Source organism: Plasmodium gallinaceum (genome assembly GCF_900005855.1).
Source record: "Plasmodium gallinaceum strain 8A genome assembly, contig: PGAL8A_v1_130, whole genome shotgun sequence".
In the NCBI taxonomy this organism is placed as follows: domain Eukaryota; phylum Apicomplexa; class Aconoidasida; order Haemosporida; family Plasmodiidae; genus Plasmodium; species Plasmodium gallinaceum.
This window is the reverse complement of record NW_021628289.1, coordinates 373,666-395,972: the sequence shown is the minus strand read 5'-3', so window position 1 is coordinate 395,972 and position 22,307 is coordinate 373,666. Positions and strand designations below refer to the sequence as shown.

Genomic DNA, 22,307 nt, shown 5'->3' with positions numbered 1-22,307 from the left:
AAAAAAAAAAAAAAAAAAAAGGATTAAATATTATGGATAATCTATTACTTATAATTTTTATGTCAAAAACAGGAATATATATATATATATATATTTGCACATATATATATATATATGCAAATGCTTCTTTATAAATATATAAATACTAAAAAAAAAAGAAATAGTTAGAATGACATAAAAATAAGTTTTCAAATATTTTACTATGAAATATATAAAAAATGTTTTAATGGAGTAATTGTAAAATACTTGATAAAAAATACATGTATATATATATATATATTAGAATATATTTAATTTACAAAGTAATAAAAATAAGAACATTTCTAAATTATTTCATTTCTACTTTTTTTCATCAAAACTTAATTCATGTGTCGTTTCTACAGAACAAGAACTCATTCTGTTATTTTTATTTTCTGAAAATGAATTAATATTATTATTTTTGTCCATTAATGGAATAGGAATTCCATTATAATATCCTAGAAACATATATAAAACTGATATAATAATTATTATTAAGCCAATCAATATATTAAGGAATGAATTATTAATTATAATCGATCCTATTATGAGAATAAAAAGACATCTACCAACTACTGTAAATAAAAATTCGATAAATCTATAAAAACGAAAAGTTTTTATATCACATAAAATTAACAAAATCCCTGAACATATTATGTATATATTTATGACTATCTGAAATAAATTAAAAATATTTAATATTCCCGCTGTAATCATCAAAATTCCTGAACAAAAAATATAATTTTTCAAAAAATATAGCAAAATTTTACATGTTTTGTACAGAAAAAAAAAAAAAAAAAAAAAAAAAAAAAATGATATAAAATATTAAGCATAAAAAGTTGTATAAACAAATTACATTTTAATAAAATAGACTTTAATGTAACACTAATCGATAAGAATAAAAAGATCAATGAATATAAAAAACTTGAAAAAAAAAAGTACCTGCAGTAACAGATAAAAATCTTAAACTAATGTTTGGTAAATTGTTAAATGGAATCACCATATTTTCGACAAATAAAAAAAAAAAAAATTAAAAGTAAATATTTTAATTTAAAAATAAAAAGTGTATTTTCTTTTGAATTATTATCTCCAAAAATTTTTATTTATTTTTTTTATTATTAAAAAAGTTTAAATTGTTTATAAAAATATTCTGAATCTCAAAGTGTACTTAAATCTTAAAGTAATAATTTTTATAAAAATTTGTACAATAAAATTTTCATTTTTTTATAAATGATTTTATATATATTTATATATATATATATATATATTAAATAATTTTTTTATTCAACAATTTTTTTTTTGAAGTTCAATAGAAAGCTAAATTTTTAAATTTTATATAAATTTTTTATTTTTTCTATAACTTCATTTAAAATTTGCATGTTAAATATTTTTATTTGAAAAAAAAAAAAAAAAAAATTAAATAAATATATAATTAAAAAAATGTTAATTCAGACTTTTTTAAATATTAATAATTTTTAAAGTATTTATAATAAAATATATTAATTTTCTTTTTCTGTGAACTTTTTAAATACCTTAAATTTTTTTTGTCATACATTTGTCTTTTTTTCAAAAAAAAAATTGAAGTTTAAAAATTATAATTTTTTTCTTTTTTTGGTTTAAGATATTTTCTAAAAAATTGTTTTTCGCATATAGTAATTATAAATTATATATTTTTATTTAGATTTTTCTTTTTTAAAATGTAAAATAATAATACTTGTAAACTACTTTTTTAAATATACAAGGATATTTCATTATTTTTTGCACAAAATTGCTTTATTAATTTATAAAAAATAAATGCATGTTGTGTAACAAAAATAAATAAAAAATAGAATCACAAGATTTATGCAGATGATACTTAACCTACTATAGAAAACAATCCTATTTTTATACAAAGCTTCTTTTTTTTTTTCTTTTTATTATTGAATATAAGCAAAAATTTGTTGTTACATACTTTTTCTTTATATTTTTAAATTAAAAAGAGTTATTTTTAATTTTTAAAAAATTAAAAGGAAAACTATTAAAGATATTTGGTAAAAAAAAAAAAAAAAAAAAAAAAAAAAGTGCACATAAGTATTATTAATACATGCATTAAATAATTTTAAAAAAATATATATTTTATAGATATTTCACAAATATATATAAATGTACATAGTTACACATTAAAGGTATAAAAATTATTATTCTTTAAAACAGTTTATTTTTTTATAAAAATGAGTAAAATACATAAATATATGTAAAAATATAATAATTTACTTTTTTCTTAAACAAATTATTAAATTATGCAAAAAATTTTATCTTTTTATTTCTTTTTCCATTTCTTTTTTTTTGCATGACTTTTTGCTGGTATGTCTCTTTTATTTTCTAAATTATTTTGATTTGAATTCTCATTTTTTTGTTTTCCTTTATTAGATGACATATAATTTTCTTGTAATTCTTCTTTATCACATGGATGTTCTAACGAATTTTCTATTTCTATATCTTCTTGTATTTCAGAATTTTTCTTAATTTTATTTTGCTCATTTTCCAATTCGTAGTCATTTTTACCAAATTCCTTTTCTTCATCATATATACAATTTTTATTTTTATCATCTTCACTCAAAATTTTATCATTTTTAGTTTTGTTTATACTATTATAATTTTCATTTATATCATAAATTACATTTTTAATTATTTTATTTTCATCCTTGTCTGAATTTTCATTTTTTTTATATTCATTTATACTTTCATTTTCAATTATATCTTCATCTTCTTTTTCCATTAGATATTCATTTTCAACTATATCTTCATTTTTTTCTTTTACAATTTCAATTTCAGCTACATCTTCATCTTTTTTGTTTTCAATTGTACTTTCACTTTTAACTTTATCATCTTTTTTCTGAGTTATGTTTTCTTTTTCAACTTCCTCTTTTTTTTCATTTATATTTTTATTTTCATCTAAATCTTCATTTTCCTTTTTCTCATATAAACTCTCACTCTCAAATACATTATCGTTTTCATCTTTTTTATTTTTAATTATGCTTTCATTGTCAGTTGTATTTTCATGTATACCCTCATTATTAACTGTATTTGATTCCATATCTATTAAGTTTTCACTATTATTTTCTTCGTTTTCATATTTTTCTTCATTTAAAATTTTCTTATTCTCTATTTCGTTTACATCTTTCTCATTTTCTATTTTATCTAGATTGCTCACTTTCTGTTCAATGTTATGTTTAAGTTCATTACTTTTATTTAAGGTTTCCTCATTTTCTAATTTATTTACATTAATTTGATTAGTAGTAACACTTTTATCTGAATTTTGATTATCCGCTAAAGATGTAAAGCTAGGTGTACTTCTTAAACTGTTATTACTACTATCTTTGGTAGTTTTTTTTTTTTTTTTATTTTTTTTAATTTTTAATATTTTAATCATTTTCTCTCCGTGTTTTGATTCTAAATATTTTTTTTTTTGTAAAAAACTTTCATCATTAGAATAATAATTTACAAGATATTTAAATGTAAATAAGTTTGGTATAAGATTCTTATTTTCATTAATGACTTTTTCTTCTACGTGTTCAGTTGACTTTTGTAACTTTTCAAAAAACTCTGCATTTGCCAATGTATCTACATTTAAATTTTCATTCTTTTTAATCATTAAATTTATTTCTGATTTATATACTTTTCTCTTTTCTTTATAAATCATACTAGTTAAATTAATAATAACATCTTCTGAAATATTAGCATCAATTGAAGGTAATTTTGGCTGTAATCCTAGTAATGATTCATTATACATCTTTTTTATTGAATTAATAGATTTCTGAATATCATCATCTTTTTCATAACTTTTTAATTCTTCATAAAAATCTTCTACAGTTAAATTAAATTTATTTAAAACCTCTTTTTCAGCATCTTCAATTTTTTTTTTATACCCATTATTTAATAACACTTCTTCTAATTTACTTAATTCTATACTTGCATTGGGCTGATTTTTCAGCATATCATAAACATTTCTACTAGTTTTTGAAGTGTCATTTAATATTTTATATATTTCTAAGCATAAATGCCTTAATATCAATAAAATATTTTCTTTTACAATTTTTTTTTTTTTTTTTAATCTTTTTTCACTTGTTAAATACCAAATAAAAAAAAAGCCACCTGTTAATACACCTACTTCTAATAATTTATATATGCTTTTATTCATTTTAAATTTATTTTCTTCTAATGTAATTATGTATATAATAAAATTAAATTAAAAAAAAATGTACTTTCTAAAAATAAAAAAATGCTTGAAATGAGTGTATAATTAAAGAAAATTGTTAAAAATCTTTAATTTCAAATGCATAAAATTAAAAAAAATAAAAAGGATTTAAGTTCTATATAATTAAAACATGTTTACTAAATTGTTATACTCTTTTTTAGATGTTTTATTTATAAAATATAACAAAAAGAGTTAACATTATTTTACTGTATATATATATAGTTTTATTAGCAAATCAATATATTCAATAAGTAAAAAATAAATATGAAATGTAATTAAAGCAAAAATTATGGTTAAAATTTTTTTTTTTTTTTTTTTTTTTTTTATTAGAACGTCATTTTTTATCAAAACTATATATACAACACGAAAATATATTATTCTAATTTTTTATGAAAAAATAAAAATTTATTAAANAATATATTCAATAAGTAAAAAATAAATATGAAATGTAATTAAAGCAAAAATTATGGTTAAAATTTTTTTTTTTTTTTTTTTTTTTTTTATTAGAACGTCATTTTTTATCAAAACTATATATACAACACGAAAATATATTATTCTAATTTTTTATGAAAAAATAAAAATTTATTAAAAAATTAAAAATTGAAAAATACATTTTAAATAAAAGTAAAATAAATTAAAAAAAAATAAAAAAAAAAAAAATAAATAAAACAAAAAATAAAAATATTTGTGACAGAAAAAAATTGATACAAAAGTAAATACAAAATATAAAATAAATATAAAGAAATTAAATAAAAAATATTATATTTTTTTTTTTTTTTATTATCATTTTTAAAATTAAAATTTCTTTATTTTTATCATCTTTATTTTTGTATTTTAAATTCAATAATAAATTTAAAAGGATTTAAAAAATTTTGAAATTTCTAATATAACAACTCAAAAGAGAAAAAAACTTTATTGTTATAAAATAAAAAATAAAAACAAAAAAAAAAAAAAAAAATTCGAAAAAACTTAAATAAATTGTAATATTCAAAAAAAATACATAATTATAAACTTAAAATTGTGTAATAATACTATAAAAAAATGATAAAAATATTAATTAAAATGGTAGTATATGAAAAAGGTCTATATGCAATCTTATATTTTTTTAAAAGAATTTTGTGTTCTTTTGCAAAAGCATAGATTTTTAACAATTTTATGATGATTACATGTATATATATGTTTTTTATTTTCCTATATTTATATTAAAATAATTCTTTAAGTATTACTTTTTTTTTTTGAAATAATATTTTCAGACATAAATAATAGCGTCATTCATATATATAATGTTTTATATTCATTTTTTTTTTTTACTCAATTATAATATAATTCTAAACTCATACCATCTTTAATTTCATAATCTTGTAAAGTAATGTGATCTTTATAAATAATGTACCATTTTTGAATTCTTATTTTATCAGCTCTTGTACCTATTTATTATAAAAAAAAAATAAATAATGTATAATTATGTAGATACATTTATATATATATACTTTAAATAAAAACTAACCTGTTTGAGCGGCAACAAGTTTTTTTAAGTCTCCTATGGTATCATCTGGATTACATTTAACTCTTATTTTTTTTCCTAATCGATCATTTAATATTACTTCTATCATTTTATTGTTGTTCTGTTTTAAAAAAAAAAAATTCACTTTTTTTTCTTATTTTATATTTTAATATTCATATTAGTATTTATAAAAAATACCTATACTTTCTATTTTGCACAATTTTATTTTTCTCACTATTTTACAATAAAAGTAGTTTTGACTTTTTTTTTTTTTTTTTTTTTCCTTAATTTATATTTTTATTTCTTAAATCTTCTATTTTTTCTTCAAAAATTCAACTTTTCTTAAAAAAAACAAAAAATTTTGTGTAAATTATAATAAATAATATGAAGTTTTACTATTACATTTATTTATTAAAAAAATAAACTTATTATTTATGTTTTTAAACTATTAATTTTTTTTTTTTTTTTTTTTTCATTTATAATATACTGTTGAAATGGTGAAAAAATCGTAAGGTAAAAAATCACATGATTAATAATTTTTATTGTTTTATTATTTTTATAAAAAAAAAATTCTTTAGATATTAAAGAATTTCTATTATGTTTTTTATTAACCTTTTTTTGAATAATTATTTAAGAATAAATTTTTTTTTTTTTTTTTTTTTTTTTTTTTTTTTCAAGTGCTCTTTTACCTTTTACTACCATAACCTGTAATAGTAAAAATAAAGCACTTTTATTTATATATAAAATGAATGTAAAATCTGTATATAATGTCTACAATTTTACTTAGATAATAATAATATATTTTGTAAATATAGTTCATTTGTTTATTAGTTTTATCAAGAATTCAATTGATAAAATGTATAAAATTATATGAAAATCTAACAATAAGAAAAATTACTCTTTATAATTTAAAAAAAATATGAAAAGTAAACGTCTAATTAAAATTTTTCGTTTTTAAAAATATTAATTTATTATATATTTCAATAAAAATAATTACTATATATATATATATATATATATAAAACATATTTTATTTATATATTATTGTATTTATATCTTTTTTTTTTTTTTTTTTTTTTTTTTTTTTTTATTTTTTTTTTTTTTTTTTTTTTTTTTTTTTATATATTTTTCATTGTTTTTTTTTTATATATAATTTTTTTTTAACATATTATTTTTAAATATGCATATATATAAAAATGAATAAATAATTATTTTTTTATTTATATGATTATTTATTTATTTTTTTATCCTTAATATATAAACTACAACGTTACACATCATATCATATATTTGTGTTTTAAGAATGATCAAAACTATCCAACTTAAATAAGAAATTTAAATTATCTTATGTAAAAATATAAGGTGTTAAACCAAAAAATGATAAATATAAAGATAAAATAGATAATCCATGATATATATGAAATTCTTTTTTATTTTTTTTTAATGCTGCCATTGCTGTATCACTTTTGGGGTTTTCAATTAATTCATTATATAAATTTACTTTCGTTTGTTTTAATTTGTATATTTTATTATAAAAATATAAGCTATTTAATAAACATGATATTGCAACAACTGATGAGCTAATTCTTAATTGTATATTATGTGTAGCAAGTCTAACAGTAGATAATAACAATATACCTGAAAAAAGGGTAGATAAGCTAAAAAAATATTGAAAATCAACACTTCTTCTATTAAAATCTGATTCCATTCCTTTATGTTCTTCTAAAAGTCTTTTAGCATCTTCTGCGTTTTCAGGTAATGGAAGACTTTTTATATCTTTTAATCCTCTTAGTACACCAACTTCTGAAAAAAAACACAACCAAAATGTTGATCCGAATAAATAACCCCAACTTACATTTAATAAAGGTCTAAGTATTTCAGGATTTTTAATAATTAAATTTGGGAAGAGTGAAATTATTAAACTTGATAAGCCTATGAAAAAAAAAAAAAAAATTATACATCAATAACATTTTTATCTTTTTTATTTTTTTTTTTTTTTGATATTATCCATACATTTTAATTATTCAAATTTTAACTGTAAATTTTTTTTTTTTCTTTTTTTTTTAAAACAAAATTTTAATGAAATTATCACAATGTAAAAAATATTATTAAATTATATACTTAAAAAAAAAAAGTAAATTCATTATAGCTTCACTATTTTTCAACTTGAATATATATATGTATTAAATTATATAGCATACAAAGTATATTGTAATAAATTATTTTTTAATATTTTATTATTATGAATTCTTTTTTTTTCATATTTTTTTTTTTAATTGAAACCTGTAAAGTTAGTCACACATCTTAAATTACTAAATGTACATCCCATCTTTTTTTTTTATTTTTTTAATTAATACTTAAAACGTTGTTTAATTTTTTACTATTAATAATATATTAAAAATTTAAATTATATGTTTTAAACCAAAAAAAAAAAGTTAACTTCAAACAGTTAACGGTTTAAAATAATGAAAAAAAGGAGAAAAAGAAAAAATTTTAAAATAGTTTTTTTATATCATATTATTATTTTATTTATTTTTTTTTTTTTTAAATAAAAGAAGAAAATAATATTTATATATTTAATATTCACAATTCATTTTAAATTTTTCGATTTTTTTTTTTTTTTTTTTTTCTTTTGCACCTGCATTATTATTATGTATAATTTTTTTTTCTTTTTTTTAATTCATAAAATAATACATTTAATTTTATTTAATTTTAATTTATAATTAATTATGTCATAATAAAGTTTAATTATATTTAAATACATTTTCATAAAGATATACACTTTGTATTTTTTTCATATTTTCTTTTTTTTTTTTTTTTTTTTTTTTTTTTTTACTACGTTGAAACATATCCTGTGTTAAAAATTTATTTTTGCTTTTATTCTTCAAGTAATTCATTTAATATATATATTTAAATGTTTACACATTTTTTTCTTTTTTTATTTTATTTTAAATACATAATTTATATTAAATATAATAAATATTGTCATAATAATAGTATAAATACATATAAAAAAAAATATATTGTTATAAATATTTTATATAGGATACAACCGAAATTAAGCATTATATATATATATATATATATATATATATATATATATATATATATATATATATATATATTTATATATATAAAAAGATATCTTTATATTTAATTATGTAAATGTAAAACATATATAAATATATTATTTAAAAAAAGGAATCAAAATTATAATTCAATAGAAATTAATTAAAAAAAAATAATTAAAATAGTTGTAATGTCTGAATTATGAAATATAAAAAGATTCACAAGAATAACTATAAAATTCTGAAACATAATTTTTGAAAGATTTTTTTATATATAAAATTAAAAATAAAAAAAATATATTTATATAACATTAATTAATACAACAACAACTAAAAAAAAAAAAAAAAAAAAAAAAGGAAACTTTTTCATCTTTTCATAAATTGAAATGTTTATATATTTCTTCACATGATTTTAAATCCCAATCATATAATTTATCACTTCCCAAAAATATTACATTGGGCCAATCCTCATTATCTTTCATATAAAATAAATTCTACAAAAAATGAAAATAAAATAAATTAATAAGAAAAAAAAAAAAAAAATCTTAAAGTAGGAATAAAGTATAAATATAAGAATGGAAATATTCAAAAATAACTATCACTCGTATATAAAATACAAATATTTATATATGTTTATAAAATTTAAACAATTTAAATAACAGTGAAAATTAATGAATTATAAATTTTTTTTTAAAATTTTCCTTAATATTTTATTTTTTTTTTTTAAATTTATACCTTTTTAATATTTTTTGTAAAAACACAAAATGGTTCGTTTTCGCTAACTTTACTAAAATCATAAGCTTTAATAATACCATCTTCTGAACCAGCTAAAGTTAAATCTTTGTAATATGTACTTAAAAGTGAAACACACGATTTATCAAATGCTTTGAATTTTAATATACTATTTTCAATCATATTAGAAGATTTAATATTTCTAATGTCTATTTTGTTAATATAGCCATTAACATCTGATAAAAATATAACATGTTCCTCGTATTTACTCCATATAGTAGATTCAGGTGTACTTGTTAAATTAATATTTAAACCAAATGTATTTTTTCTTATATCATAAATTTTTAATGTTTTATCAGAGGATGTTGAAAATAAAATATTTTTTTCTTTTGTATGAAAAGCAACATTATTAATTTTTTTTTTGTGAAAAGTAAAAGTGTGTAAAGGAGAAAGATTACTTAAATCCCATAATTTTACTGTGGAATCTTTTGATCCACTACATAATAAATTATTTATTAAAGTGGAAGAGTTTAAGCAGGTTACACAATCAGTATGACCACGTAAATTATTTTCATAATTTTTTTTTTTTTCTTTTTTTTCTTTCTTCTGCATTTTTTTCTTTTTTTCTTCCTTTTTTATATCTTCATGACTATTTCCTAAATAACTTAATGGTTCTAAAGTATCAATATTATTTATATCCCATAATCCTATATCTGAATTTAATGTACCTATAGCTACGATGTTCTTATTTTGATAATAGCAGTTATTTATTATTTCTAAACATAACGGATAATTATCAATTATAACATCATCATAAATATTAAATATATCATCATTATAATTGAAAAGATGAATTTCTAATGTTCCTACATCTTTATATATCTTCCCATTTAAAATTAAAGCGTCATTTTTACTTATATTTAATTCATCTTCATATATATATTTTTTATCATTAGATATAATTGAATCTTCAAAAATTATTTTTTTACTTTTCTTTTCATCATTAAATATATTATCTAATGTATCATATTTATCAAAGCTTACATTTTCACATTTTTTCTTCTTTTTTTTTTTTATATCATTTTTGCAGGAAGATGAATCTGATTCTTCAGATACATTACTATATATATTAGAAAATAAAAATAAAAAAAAAAAATTAATTATATAAATAAAATAAATAAATGATAATATATATATATATATATATATATACTATATTTTTACTATAAGAAAAATATATATATTTATATACATATGTACATATAATTCTTATAAATACCTTAAAATATCCTCTTTATTTTTATTTAATATTTTTTTGTCTTTAGATAAACATGCTATACAACTCACTATATCATTTATCTTAACTTCTTTTATTTTCACTTTCTTTTTTTCTTTTATATCAACATTACTTATATTTTTTTTTTTCCTTATATTTAACTTTTTATTAATCATTTCAAAATAAAAAATAAATAAATGAATGAATAAGTGTAAGCATATGTAATTATTTCGTGAAGTGTTTTTAATATATATCAAAAAGATAACTGCTTTTTATTTTTTTTTCGTTATATATAAATGACAAAATTACAAAGAATTAAATGCCAACTTTAAATTTTTCATATTTTTAAATTTAGAGAAATTTTTTATCAAATATTTGATGTTGAAAATAGCCAATTTTATAAAAATTTTTTTTTTTTTTATTATTAAGATAAAATTATAAATTATTATTTTTATTTACTAAAATTTTTTTTTTTTTTTTTTGCATTTTATGTCGTTTATGAAATACAAAATGAATAGTTCTTATGACTTTTTTTATGTTTTTTTCCCCTATAAAGTTTTCTTAGCAAATTATAATTTACGTAAAGAATAAAAGTGATTTTTGTTGTTTTTTTAAAGTATTATATTAAAAAATTACATGGAATTTTTATTTGCAAAAAATAATTTGTTTTATAGTTTTACAAAAGAAACATCAATAATTACATATTTAATCTTTTTTATTCTATAACTTCCTTTAAAATTTCTTTTCTTCTTATATTCATAAAAAAAAAAAAAAAAAACTACATAATAAATACATGTAATATTTACTATTAACAATCCTTATTTCTGATGAATATTCTTCTTCAAAACTACATATTTTACATTTTTAAAAAATATTTTTTATAATATTATTTTAATGAAATAATTTGAAAATTAAAGAAAAATAATAAAGAACAATTTTTAATATTATATCTTTTAACTTTTTTTTTTTTTTTTTTTTTTTTTGATATAAAGAAATATATATTGATTTTTTTTCATTTGAATTCGTTAATGTTTGTAATTATGTAAATGATATATATATATATTGTGATGTATAAAAAATAAATGTTTTCTTAATTCTGTAAATTTTGTTTTTCTTTTATATTATTACAATATCTGAAAAATTAAAATACTATTTAATACATAAATTTATGTTTTCTATGGTAGTGTTTTATAAGATCATATTTATGACAAATTTAATTAGTATATATTTATCATTTTATTAAATACAATATACTTTTAGAGTAAATTTTTTATTTTTTTTATAATTCTTCCTTTTCATTTGTATCTTTTTTTTTTTTTTTTTTTTGTTTAATGAATGTATATGAACTTATTTGTACATAGGATTTCTTTTTTTTTTTTTTTTTATTTTTTAAATTTTATTTTTAATCACTGCACATAATATTTTTTATATGTGTAATCAATATATTTTTTTTTTTTTTTTTTTTTTCATTTAATGAAATTTGTTAAAATATATGAAAAAATTAAAAAAAAGTGAAAAATTGTTTATCTTATTAAAGCATAAAAAATTATAAATCATATATATATATTACATAATTATAAATAATATTTTAAGAAAATTTATAAGTGAAAATGTATTTATAAATATATAACCTTCCTATTATTTAAGCATTACTGTTTTATTTAATAGTTTTTTTTTTTTTTTTTGTTCTTTTCGTTATATATAAAATAAAAAGTAAAAACAAAAAATATTCCATATTCTATATCTATAGATAAAAATAAAGAATAAAATAAAAAAAAATAAAATAAAAATAAAATAAAAATATATATATATATATATATATATGGAATTATTTTATTATTTAAAGAGAAAAAAGAACAAAATTACATTTACAGAAAAAAAAAAAAAATCATGAATTTTTTTAGAAATGACAAAAATAAATAAATAAAATTGCAAATATACGAAAAAAAAAAAAAAAAAAAAAAAAAAAAAAAAAAAAAAAAAAAAAAAAAAAAAAAGGGAACTAAATATATAAATATTATATGAACAAAATAAGAGAACTGAAAACAAAGAAAATATATTATTAAAGGAGAATAATATATATTACACCTAATAATAAAAAATTAATTCAAGTACATATAAACATTGAAAAGTATTATTAAAAAATTACAGATATTTTATTTGTAAAAAAATATATAAAAAAGTATATTTTTTTCGAAATGGATGGGTTTGATGAATCTAAAATGAAACAACTTCAATTATTAAAAGAAAAAATGAAAACAGCCAAAGCTCAAAAATCAGATGAAGTTAAAAAAAATGAAGAAATTTTTTCTCATGATGTAAAAAATGTTAGATCTTTTGAAAGTAAAGATGTAAGATTTAATAAAACAGGCAAAAAATTTTTTGATAGTTTTTTTGCAAATAAAAAAGGACCACATATTAAAAACAGATATCAATTTCAACAATCCAAAAGTATGAATTTTCCATTTAAACAAAAAGGTGGAACACTTAAATTAACAAACGAAGTAGATTTATTTGATACTCCTTTATCTTTTGAAGAAGTAATGAGAAGAAAAAATGAAAAGAAAAAATTAGAATTAGAAAAAAATAATCAGAATAATACTAATGATACAATAAATGTGAAACAACTAAGCCTAAATGAAGTTAAAAATGATAAAAATATTTCAGATTCAGTTCAAAGAAGTAAAAGTGATAATAATGTTGAAAAGAATCAGAATAATAGTGAAGTTATTAAAAATAATATAACAATTAGTAATGAAGTTGTTGAAAATAATCATTTGTTAAATGATGAGATTGTTGAAAATTCTGAATCATTAAGTATTGATGTTATAAAAAATTCACAATCATTAAATATTGAAATCTTAAGAAATTCTCAATCTCTAAATATTGATACTTTTAAAAATTATTTCACACATAACTTAAATCAAAATGAAAATTTATTGAAAGAAAAAACTCTTAGCAGTACCTTTCCGTTTTCTCGGAACACTTCAAATGAAAACTGTATAAATAATTTTATAGATAAAAATGATATTAATAATACTTTAAATACTTATGTTAGTAAAGAAGTGAAAAATAATATCACTATTTTTTCAGATAATATAAAAAAACTAAACGTTCAAAATGATGAAACCGTAATTAAAAATGTGATAAGTAATAATATAAGTAATAATCAATCTATAATAACTGAGGAAAAAAAACAAAACATTCCAATTTCAGATGGTTTTATTTTAAGTGACATCACTAAAATAAATAAATTTAATTTTAATGAAACAAATAAAACAAATAATTTAAATAATAACTTAAATGTTAATTTGATGAAATCATCTAATTCTCTTTTAAATTCCAATAATTCAATAAATGATAATGATAAAGCTATTAACCAAATAAGCAATAAGTTTAATAATATAAATAATTCAAACATTTTAAATAATACAAATAACTTTAATAGTACAAATAATACAAATTTAAATAATTTAATTAATAAAAACGAAATAAATAATAATTTAAAAAGTTCAAGTGATATTTTAATTAATTCAAAAGATGAAAGTAATAATATGAACAGCAGTACAATATTTATGAATACAAACAACAAAAGTAATATATTTAATAATACAAATAATAATACAAATAATAATACAAATAATAATACAAATAATAATACAAATAATAATAATAATATTAATAATAATAATATTAATAATAATAATATTAATAATAATAATATTAATAATAATAATAATAATAATAACAACGTTTTTAATAACACAAATGATAGTAACAACGTTTTTAATAACACAAATGATAGTAACAACGTTTTTAATAACACAAATGATAGTAACAAACTTTTTAATGAAACAGGTAATAGTAGCAACATTTTTAATTATGTAAATAATTCTAATAATATTTTTAATAATACAAATAATAATAGAAAATTTTTTAATAGTATGAATAATAACAATAAAAATTTTAATAATTTTGGTAATAATTTAAACAATAGAAATGGTATTTTTAATAATACAAACAAAAAAATGTCAAATTTTAGTGAAAATATAATAAACACTAATAATGAATTAATAAATGATAGTTATACAAACAAAATAAATGTGATAAATAATGAAAGCAATGATTCCAATATTAAAAATATCAATTTATTGAAAGTATCTAATAATTGTGAAAACAGTTTTTTTAATAAAAATTTCTTTAACAAAAATATAAATAGTTCTTTGAAATATAATGAAATAAGAAAAGAAAATTCTAATGATTTTAATAATGATTTAAATTCAAGAGTTCTGAAATTTAAAAACGCATTGTCAAATATAAAAAATTTGAGAAATGATTTTTTAAAAAAAAATAAACAAGAAAATATAACTCCTAAACCTACTATTGAAAAAACAAATTTAGATAATATCAGTAACGCTAATACAGTGATCAAAAATGATAGCAACAATGAATTTGTTAATAATAGTATAAATAATTCTAAATTTTCTGAAAATGTTTCAGATAATCATATTAATCACAATAATCCTATTAAAGATACTACCAATATTAATAAAAATGATTTAAAGATTAATTTATCAAATAGTACTATAAACAATTTACAAAATAATATATATGAAAATAATGATTTAAACAAAAAAAATGAAAATATCGATTCTAATTATATTCCTAATAAAACAGCAAATTACTTAAATAATTTAAACACACCAATTTTTTCAGATCAAAATAAAAACCTTTTAAAAAATGAAGATACAAAATTATGTTCTTTAAATAACAATCAAAATTTAACAGACTTTAATTTAAAAGAAATTTTAAATATAAATAAGAAAAATAATTTATTAAATGATATTGAAACAAGTAATACCCATCAACTAACAAAATGTAGCAACACAAATAGAGATATATGTCTTAATATGAATAAAAAAATAAATGATTCTTTTAATAGTAATATAAATAATATTAATGAAAACATCGATAATAACAATAATACTGGAAATATTAATAAAAATTTCAATAGCAGTAGTAATGATAATAAAAGTATTAATAATAGTGTAATTAATAATTCAAACGATAATATAAATGGTATTAATAAAAATATAGATAAAAATATTAGTGATAACATAAATAATATTGACAAAAATATAAATAATAATATTAATATAAATATTATTAGTAAAAACTTAAATAATATTAATGATAATAGAAATAATACTAATAAAAACATTAATATTAATAATGTTGTAAATGATGAAAACGAATTTAAGTCTAATTCTACCATATTTATTAATTTAAATAAGTTAAATAATGAAGATTCTCAAGCACATTTAAATAAAGAAGATAAAATATTAAATAATATCAATGATGGAAATAATAAAATAAATAACATTAATGTAAAAGAAATGATTGATAACAATTTAGTTAATATAAAAAGTAATCCATCTGATCAATATAAGAATAAAAGTAATTTAAGTTTAGGTTATGAATATACTAATATTAACAAAAATAATGAAAGTAAAATAAACTCTAATGTAACTAATCTCTCATTTAATAAGTCATCCGAAAATATTGAATGTATCCTTATACCAAATGAAGAAAATAAAAATATAAATAAATTAAATGAAGAAAATGAAAATTTAAATAAATTAAATGAAGAAAATAAAAATATAAATAAATTAAATGAAGAAAATAAAAATATAAATAAATTAAATGAAGAAAATAAAAATATAAATAAATTAAATGAAGAAAATAAAAATATAAATAAATTAAATGAAGAAAATAAAAATATAAATAAATTAAATGAAGAAAATAAAAATATAAATAAATTAAATGAAGAAAATAAAAATATAAATANTATTAAATGAAGAAAATAAAAATATAAATATATCAAATGAAGAAAATAAAAATATAAGTCTATTAAATGAAGAAAGCAAAAATATAAGTTTATTAAATGAAGAAAATAAAAATATAAATATATCAAATGAAGAAAATAAAAATATAAGTCTATTAAATGAAGAAAATGAGAATAAAATAGATGAAAATATGAATAGTATTTTTAATGAATTCAAAAAAAAAAAAATAAATAATGACATTTTTGATATTTTTCATGGAAATTCCAGTGATAATTTGTTGAATGTAAGTTCTGAAAATTTTGAAAGAAAAGAAGATTTTGAAAAATTCAATCAAATTTATAAAAATATAAATTGTATAAATAAAAATATAAGCTATATAAATAAATATGTTCCATCAACTATTGAAAATGTAAATAACTATATAGACGAAAATATTAATTGTATTGAAAACTATGATACTTTATCTGTAGCAAATCAAATTTTTTTAGATAAAATAAAAAACTCGAACAATTCAATTGAAACAAATAATGAATTAAAATCATTGATTGAAAATTTGAATAAAAAAATTATGAAAAATATTGATTCCTATAATGAAACAAAAAATAATGAAAATAATAAAATCATTCATAAATTTTGTAATGAAACAAATAGTAATATCAATAATAGTAAAATTGAAATAGATAACGGAATTAGTAGTAATTTATCAAAAAGTGTAAATTTTTTAGAAAGTGGAGGAATAAATATAAATATGTTAAGTTCTGTTGAAAAATTAAAATTAATAAATGAAACATCAAAAGAAGTTTCAAGTAATGAAGATAATGATATTAATGAAAAGATTCCTGATCATGTGCAAAAAATTATGCAAAGAAGAGAATATTTTAAAACAAAAAACAAAGTACAAAAAAGTAAAAACAAAAGAGTTTTATTAAAACAAATTAAACCTTTTGTTTCATCCGAATGTAGTGAATCATTCAGAAATACATTTTATACAAATGAAAATAATAAAAACAATATTTTTTCATTAAAAAATTTAAGCAACATGAATATAATAAATCATATTCCAAGTAAAAATAGTAATAATAATAACACTCAAATTTTAAATCAAGAAGGAGTCATTTATACAAATAATCAACATATAAAAAATAATGAGAATTCTAACAATTTATCTATTTTTCCATCACTTAACAACGGTGATATAAATATTTCAGAGAAAAATAAAATGGAAAATAATGAAACAAATATAGAAAATTATAATAAAAATGATAATGTTGTTTTTAGTAACACAAATATTATGCATGAAAAAGATTTAAATGAAAATAATATAAATGAGTCAGATATTAATAAAGTAAATTTAATTTCTGAAGATATTACATGTAAAAATTTAAATAATTCAAATAATAATAATATGTTAGATGAATCAGAAAGGAGTGAAATTTTATTAAAGATGAAGAATGAAATAGATAATGAATCTGATTTTATTTCTGACATTTATAAATCTATAGATAAAAATAATTTTATTTTCAATAATCAAATAAATGAAAGTTCATGGAACAACAATAGTGAAATATTAAAAAAAAGAAAACACAATTGTAATATTAATACATGTGATAATGAAATTATCTTACCTGTTAATTTAGAAAATGAAAATGAAAATAATATGCAGAAAAAAATAAAATTAGAATTAAGTTCAGAAAATAATAGAGAAGAAAAGAGCTTATTAGAAAACCAAAATGTTCAAATATCATCGGAGGAAAGTAGATATATCCATATGTCCAACTACGTAAATGATATAAAAAATTCTAAAACATTATCAGAAATTTCAGTTACTTTAACTAAATATACATTAGAAAATGAAAAAATTCTTTGTGATATTGTTAATGAAAATTTTAATATGTCAGTAAAAATATCATCTTTGAATGATTTACCATTTTTATTTGAAGAACTTTCTTAATTTTTTTTTTTTTTAGATAAAATTTGCTCTAATAAATAAATATACATATATATATATATATATAATTTTAAATTTATCGGAACTTTAAATTTTTAAAAAATAGCTTATAACAAGACATTAATTCAAAACTTAATATTTTAAGAACTTCAATTATATACACAATCTTGTTTTTTTTTTTTTTTTTTTTTCAAAATGTTTTCAATAATAAATTCAAGTTGTAACTTTTTTAAAATATTTAAAATCATACATGATGAAAGAATGATATCTTTTTATTTGTTTACAATAATTTTTCAAAAGTATTATCACAAAATGAAAACTAAACCAAAAAAAAAAAAAAAAAAAAAAAAATCTTTTAAATAAAATATATTATATATATCAAAATTATTAGAAATATTTTTAAAAATGTTTTAGATTAAATATATAATTAAATAAATTGAAAAAAAAATTTATCAAATTAATTTATTATACAACATATAAACATAGGAAAAAAAATTTTGTAAAAAAATCAATAGATTTAAATATATATACTTATATATATTAATGTCTAATAATATTCTTTATTAAATTTTTTATTAATAATTTTTGCTTTATTAATAATTATCATAATTTGTGTGCCCTTTATATATTATAATAACAGGAAATATAAAAATAATTTTTTCTTTCTTAAAAAAAATAAAATAAATTGTTTATTCTTATTAATAATATAATGATTCATACTATTTATTTTTAAATATATTAACTTTTCCATTTTAAGTATAAAAAGAAAACGTTTTAAATATACCTATATATATACATAAATATAAATGTAAATTTTTTTTTTTTGTGATTATAATAAAAGTGTATTCAAAAATAAATTTAAAATATATATATATATATATATGTATATATATATATTAATATATTAATTTTAAAATTTAAAAATGTGTTATATATTTTACATAACCATTATTATTAATATGAAAAAAATACGTATTAACTCTTTTTTATTTTTATTGATATTCACATTCTGTTGTAATTAAAAAATAATAATAAATTATATTTTTATATACATATAAATTTAATTTTTTTTCTTTTTTTTAGTTTATTTTTTTTTTTTGTTTTTATCCTATTTAAAATATTTACAACACCTTAAAAAACAATAAAGAATAAAAATTATATTAATTAAAACTATAAACAAAAAAAATAATAAACTTTTCTTTATAAGAGATTTACAAAATTTGTAGAAATATTACAAAAATAAAAAAAAAAAAAAAAAATACATTATTGTTATAAATTAACCATATTTTTCTTTACAAATTACAAAGTGTTAATTTTTTATCAAAAAAAAATCGTAAAAATATATTCTTAAAATATGAAAAAATTAATGTTCTAATATATATAAATATATATATATTTTAATATATAGTAATATTTCATTAAAATTACGTAAAAAAAGGATAAATATAGTTAAATAAAGAATGAAATTTAATAAAATTTCATTTTTCTGTATATTCTCTTTTTTCTACTCTTAAAAATCAAAAGGAATAAAAAGCCCATCATGAGCTAATGAAAAAGAAGTATCTGGATATTTTTTTGACAATTTTTGAAGAAATAAATTGGTTATATTGTGTTCAATCGCACATGACATCCCTACAAAATAAACTTTTTTTGGTTTAATTAATAAAGCAATTTTTATACTTTGATGCAAAGAGAAATGAGAATAATGCTTTCTCGTATAAAAGAGTGCATCTATAATTAAAATTTCAATAGGCTCAAAATTTTTTATATAATTTAGTATATATGAAGACAAATTGGAACAATCAGAAATATAAACTAACTTTTTATCTTTTCCTATAATATAACCCACACATATATAATTTTTTCCATGTTCAAATGGAATAAATCTTATAATTTTATCATTATCAAATTTTGAATAAATGAAACCATATTCATCTTTTAAGTCATAAGTGTGTATATTTACAGATGTATTATCATCATCTTTGTTTATTTTTTTTTCATCAATTCTATCTATATCCTTCTCAATTGGTATATTATTTTCTAATTTATCTGATTCTTCTTTTAATTCGCTCAACACATTATCATTACGCATAATTTTGTTATATTTTTCATCTTTTAAAATAAAAATATTAAGAGCAGGAATTTTTGAATAAAATATGTTTTCTGATCTCTTCTGAGCTAAATATGCATAACCACTTAAAAGTCGTTCATAAGTTACTTCATTTAAATATATATCAATAATTTTTTTTGGAGTATAATAATATAAATCATCATACATTGTTTTATTAAAATCTTGTAAATCTCTCAAATCATCTATCCCATTCAATGCATCTGTATGACTATGACTTATTAACACCATATCTAAATTAAAATGCTAAAAAAAAAAAAAAAAAAAAAAAAAGGAAATATTTTTATACTATGAAGTAGAAATTATTATGATTTGTTTATTTTTTTATTAAATCTTTTCAATATTTACTTTATATATAAAAAATTTAATTTTATATTTTTCTTACATAAAAATTTATCTTATCTCTATTTAGTAAAATACTATCTCTAAAAGTTTTCCCTACATCAATAAGAACATAAGAATTATTTGATTTTAATAAAAGAGAAATATTGTTTCTTTTATTTTTAGAGTCATTATTTAATGCATCGAAACAAGTATAACATTCCATATTAGGATAATCGGAATATAATTTTTTTAAATATAAATTATTTAATTCATCAATACAATCTAAACTTTTTGATGCTAACTCATCGACAAATTTATCAATATTTTCATAATCTTCTTTTTTCAATTCTAATTTAGACAAACTATTTTTATTTTTATTCAATATCTTTTTAGAATTTTTGAAAACATGAGATAATTTAGGTGTAGAAGACGATCCTCCCGTTCCTATAAAAAGAAAAAAAAAAAAAATAAAATAAAATTAACCATTTTTTTTTTTTTCATACAATATATATATGGTAGATAAATGTATATAAAATATAAACAATATAAAAAAATAATAAAACTATAATGAAAATATACAAATTTAAATAATAATTTACATATTTTTAAAATACTATAAAAACATACTTTTTTAGTTTCTTAAAAAAATTAATAATTACTAATATTATTTTATTTTATTTTATTTTTTTTTTTTAATACCTAAAAAGATGATACCATTTTCCTTTATCATATTTAATTAGATTCTATTTACTGATGCAATTTATATTATTTAAATTTTTATATTTACTTTTTTTTTTTTTTTTTTTTTTATGTTTTTTAGCTTTTTAAAATTATTCTAAATATACATATGTATATATATGAATTTTTAAAAAAACGTATGTATTAATTTTATTTTTTTATTCTTAATGTTTCTATTTTTAGAGATAAAAAGGAATGTGTGTATAATATATAATACTAACAAAAATGTAATTAAAATTATTTTCCTTTTTACTTTGCAAAAAAATATAAAATAAGAAAATTACAAAAAAAAAAAATTTTTATATCATAAATACTAAGTTAATAATTTGAATTGCCATTTTTCAAAATTTTTAAAATAATTTCCAATTTTATAAACACATTAAGAAAATTTTATAAATAAATTAAAAAATAATATTTATAAGCATCCATAAGATATTCATTTTAAAAAAAAAAAAAAAAAAAAAAAAAAAAAAAAAAAAAAAAAAAAA

General features: G+C 15.9%; 7 protein-coding genes across 7 annotated transcripts; 1 reads left to right on the top strand and 6 right to left on the bottom strand.

Annotated features, from left to right (window-relative positions):
- Positions 1-339: 339 nt before the first annotated feature.
- Positions 340-1,021, bottom strand: PGAL8A_00459700 (COPI associated protein, putative; the record flags this gene model as incomplete). Its single annotated transcript, XM_028673360.1, has 2 exons — positions 340-743; positions 961-1,021. 2 exons carry the CDS (start codon positions 1,019-1,021, stop codon positions 340-342), a joined length of 465 nt encoding a protein of 154 aa, XP_028529820.1.
- A 1,296-nt stretch (positions 1,022-2,317) lies between these two features.
- Positions 2,318-4,198, bottom strand: PGAL8A_00459600 (conserved Plasmodium protein, unknown function; the record flags this gene model as incomplete). Its single annotated transcript, XM_028673359.1, has 1 exon — positions 2,318-4,198. One exon carries the CDS (start codon positions 4,196-4,198, stop codon positions 2,318-2,320), a length of 1,881 nt encoding a protein of 626 aa, XP_028529819.1.
- A 1,368-nt stretch (positions 4,199-5,566) lies between these two features.
- Positions 5,567-5,868, bottom strand: HUB1 (ubiquitin-like modifier HUB1, putative; the record flags this gene model as incomplete). The annotated part of the gene is made up of 2 exons (XM_028673358.1): positions 5,567-5,682; positions 5,763-5,868. The coding sequence occupies 2 exons, from the start codon at positions 5,866-5,868 to the stop codon at positions 5,567-5,569; spliced, it is 222 nt and encodes a 73-aa protein (XP_028529818.1).
- A 1,236-nt stretch (positions 5,869-7,104) lies between these two features.
- On the bottom strand, positions 7,105-8,088 carry PGAL8A_00459400 (conserved protein, unknown function; the record flags this gene model as incomplete). Its single annotated transcript, XM_028673357.1, has 2 exons — positions 7,105-7,691; positions 8,043-8,088. 2 exons carry the CDS (start codon positions 8,086-8,088, stop codon positions 7,105-7,107), a joined length of 633 nt encoding a protein of 210 aa, XP_028529817.1.
- A 1,113-nt stretch (positions 8,089-9,201) lies between these two features.
- PGAL8A_00459300 (rRNA processing WD-repeat protein, putative) lies at positions 9,202-11,011 on the bottom strand (the record flags this gene model as incomplete). Its single annotated transcript, XM_028673356.1, has 3 exons — positions 9,202-9,321; positions 9,563-10,679; positions 10,839-11,011. 3 exons carry the CDS (start codon positions 11,009-11,011, stop codon positions 9,202-9,204), a joined length of 1,410 nt encoding a protein of 469 aa, XP_028529816.1.
- Positions 11,012-13,033: 2,022 nt separating this feature from the next.
- Positions 13,034-18,632, top strand: PGAL8A_00459200 (conserved Plasmodium protein, unknown function; the record flags this gene model as incomplete). Its single annotated transcript, XM_028673354.1, is given in 2 exon segments — positions 13,034-16,680; positions 16,682-18,632. Coding segments are annotated over 2 exon segments (5,598 nt in total).
- Positions 18,633-20,139: 1,507 nt separating this feature from the next.
- Positions 20,140-21,811, bottom strand: PGAL8A_00459100 (conserved Plasmodium protein, unknown function; the record flags this gene model as incomplete). Its single annotated transcript, XM_028673353.1, has 3 exons — positions 20,140-20,990; positions 21,178-21,525; positions 21,781-21,811. 3 exons carry the CDS (start codon positions 21,809-21,811, stop codon positions 20,140-20,142), a joined length of 1,230 nt encoding a protein of 409 aa, XP_028529814.1.
- Between the last annotated feature and the right edge of the window lie 496 nt (positions 21,812-22,307).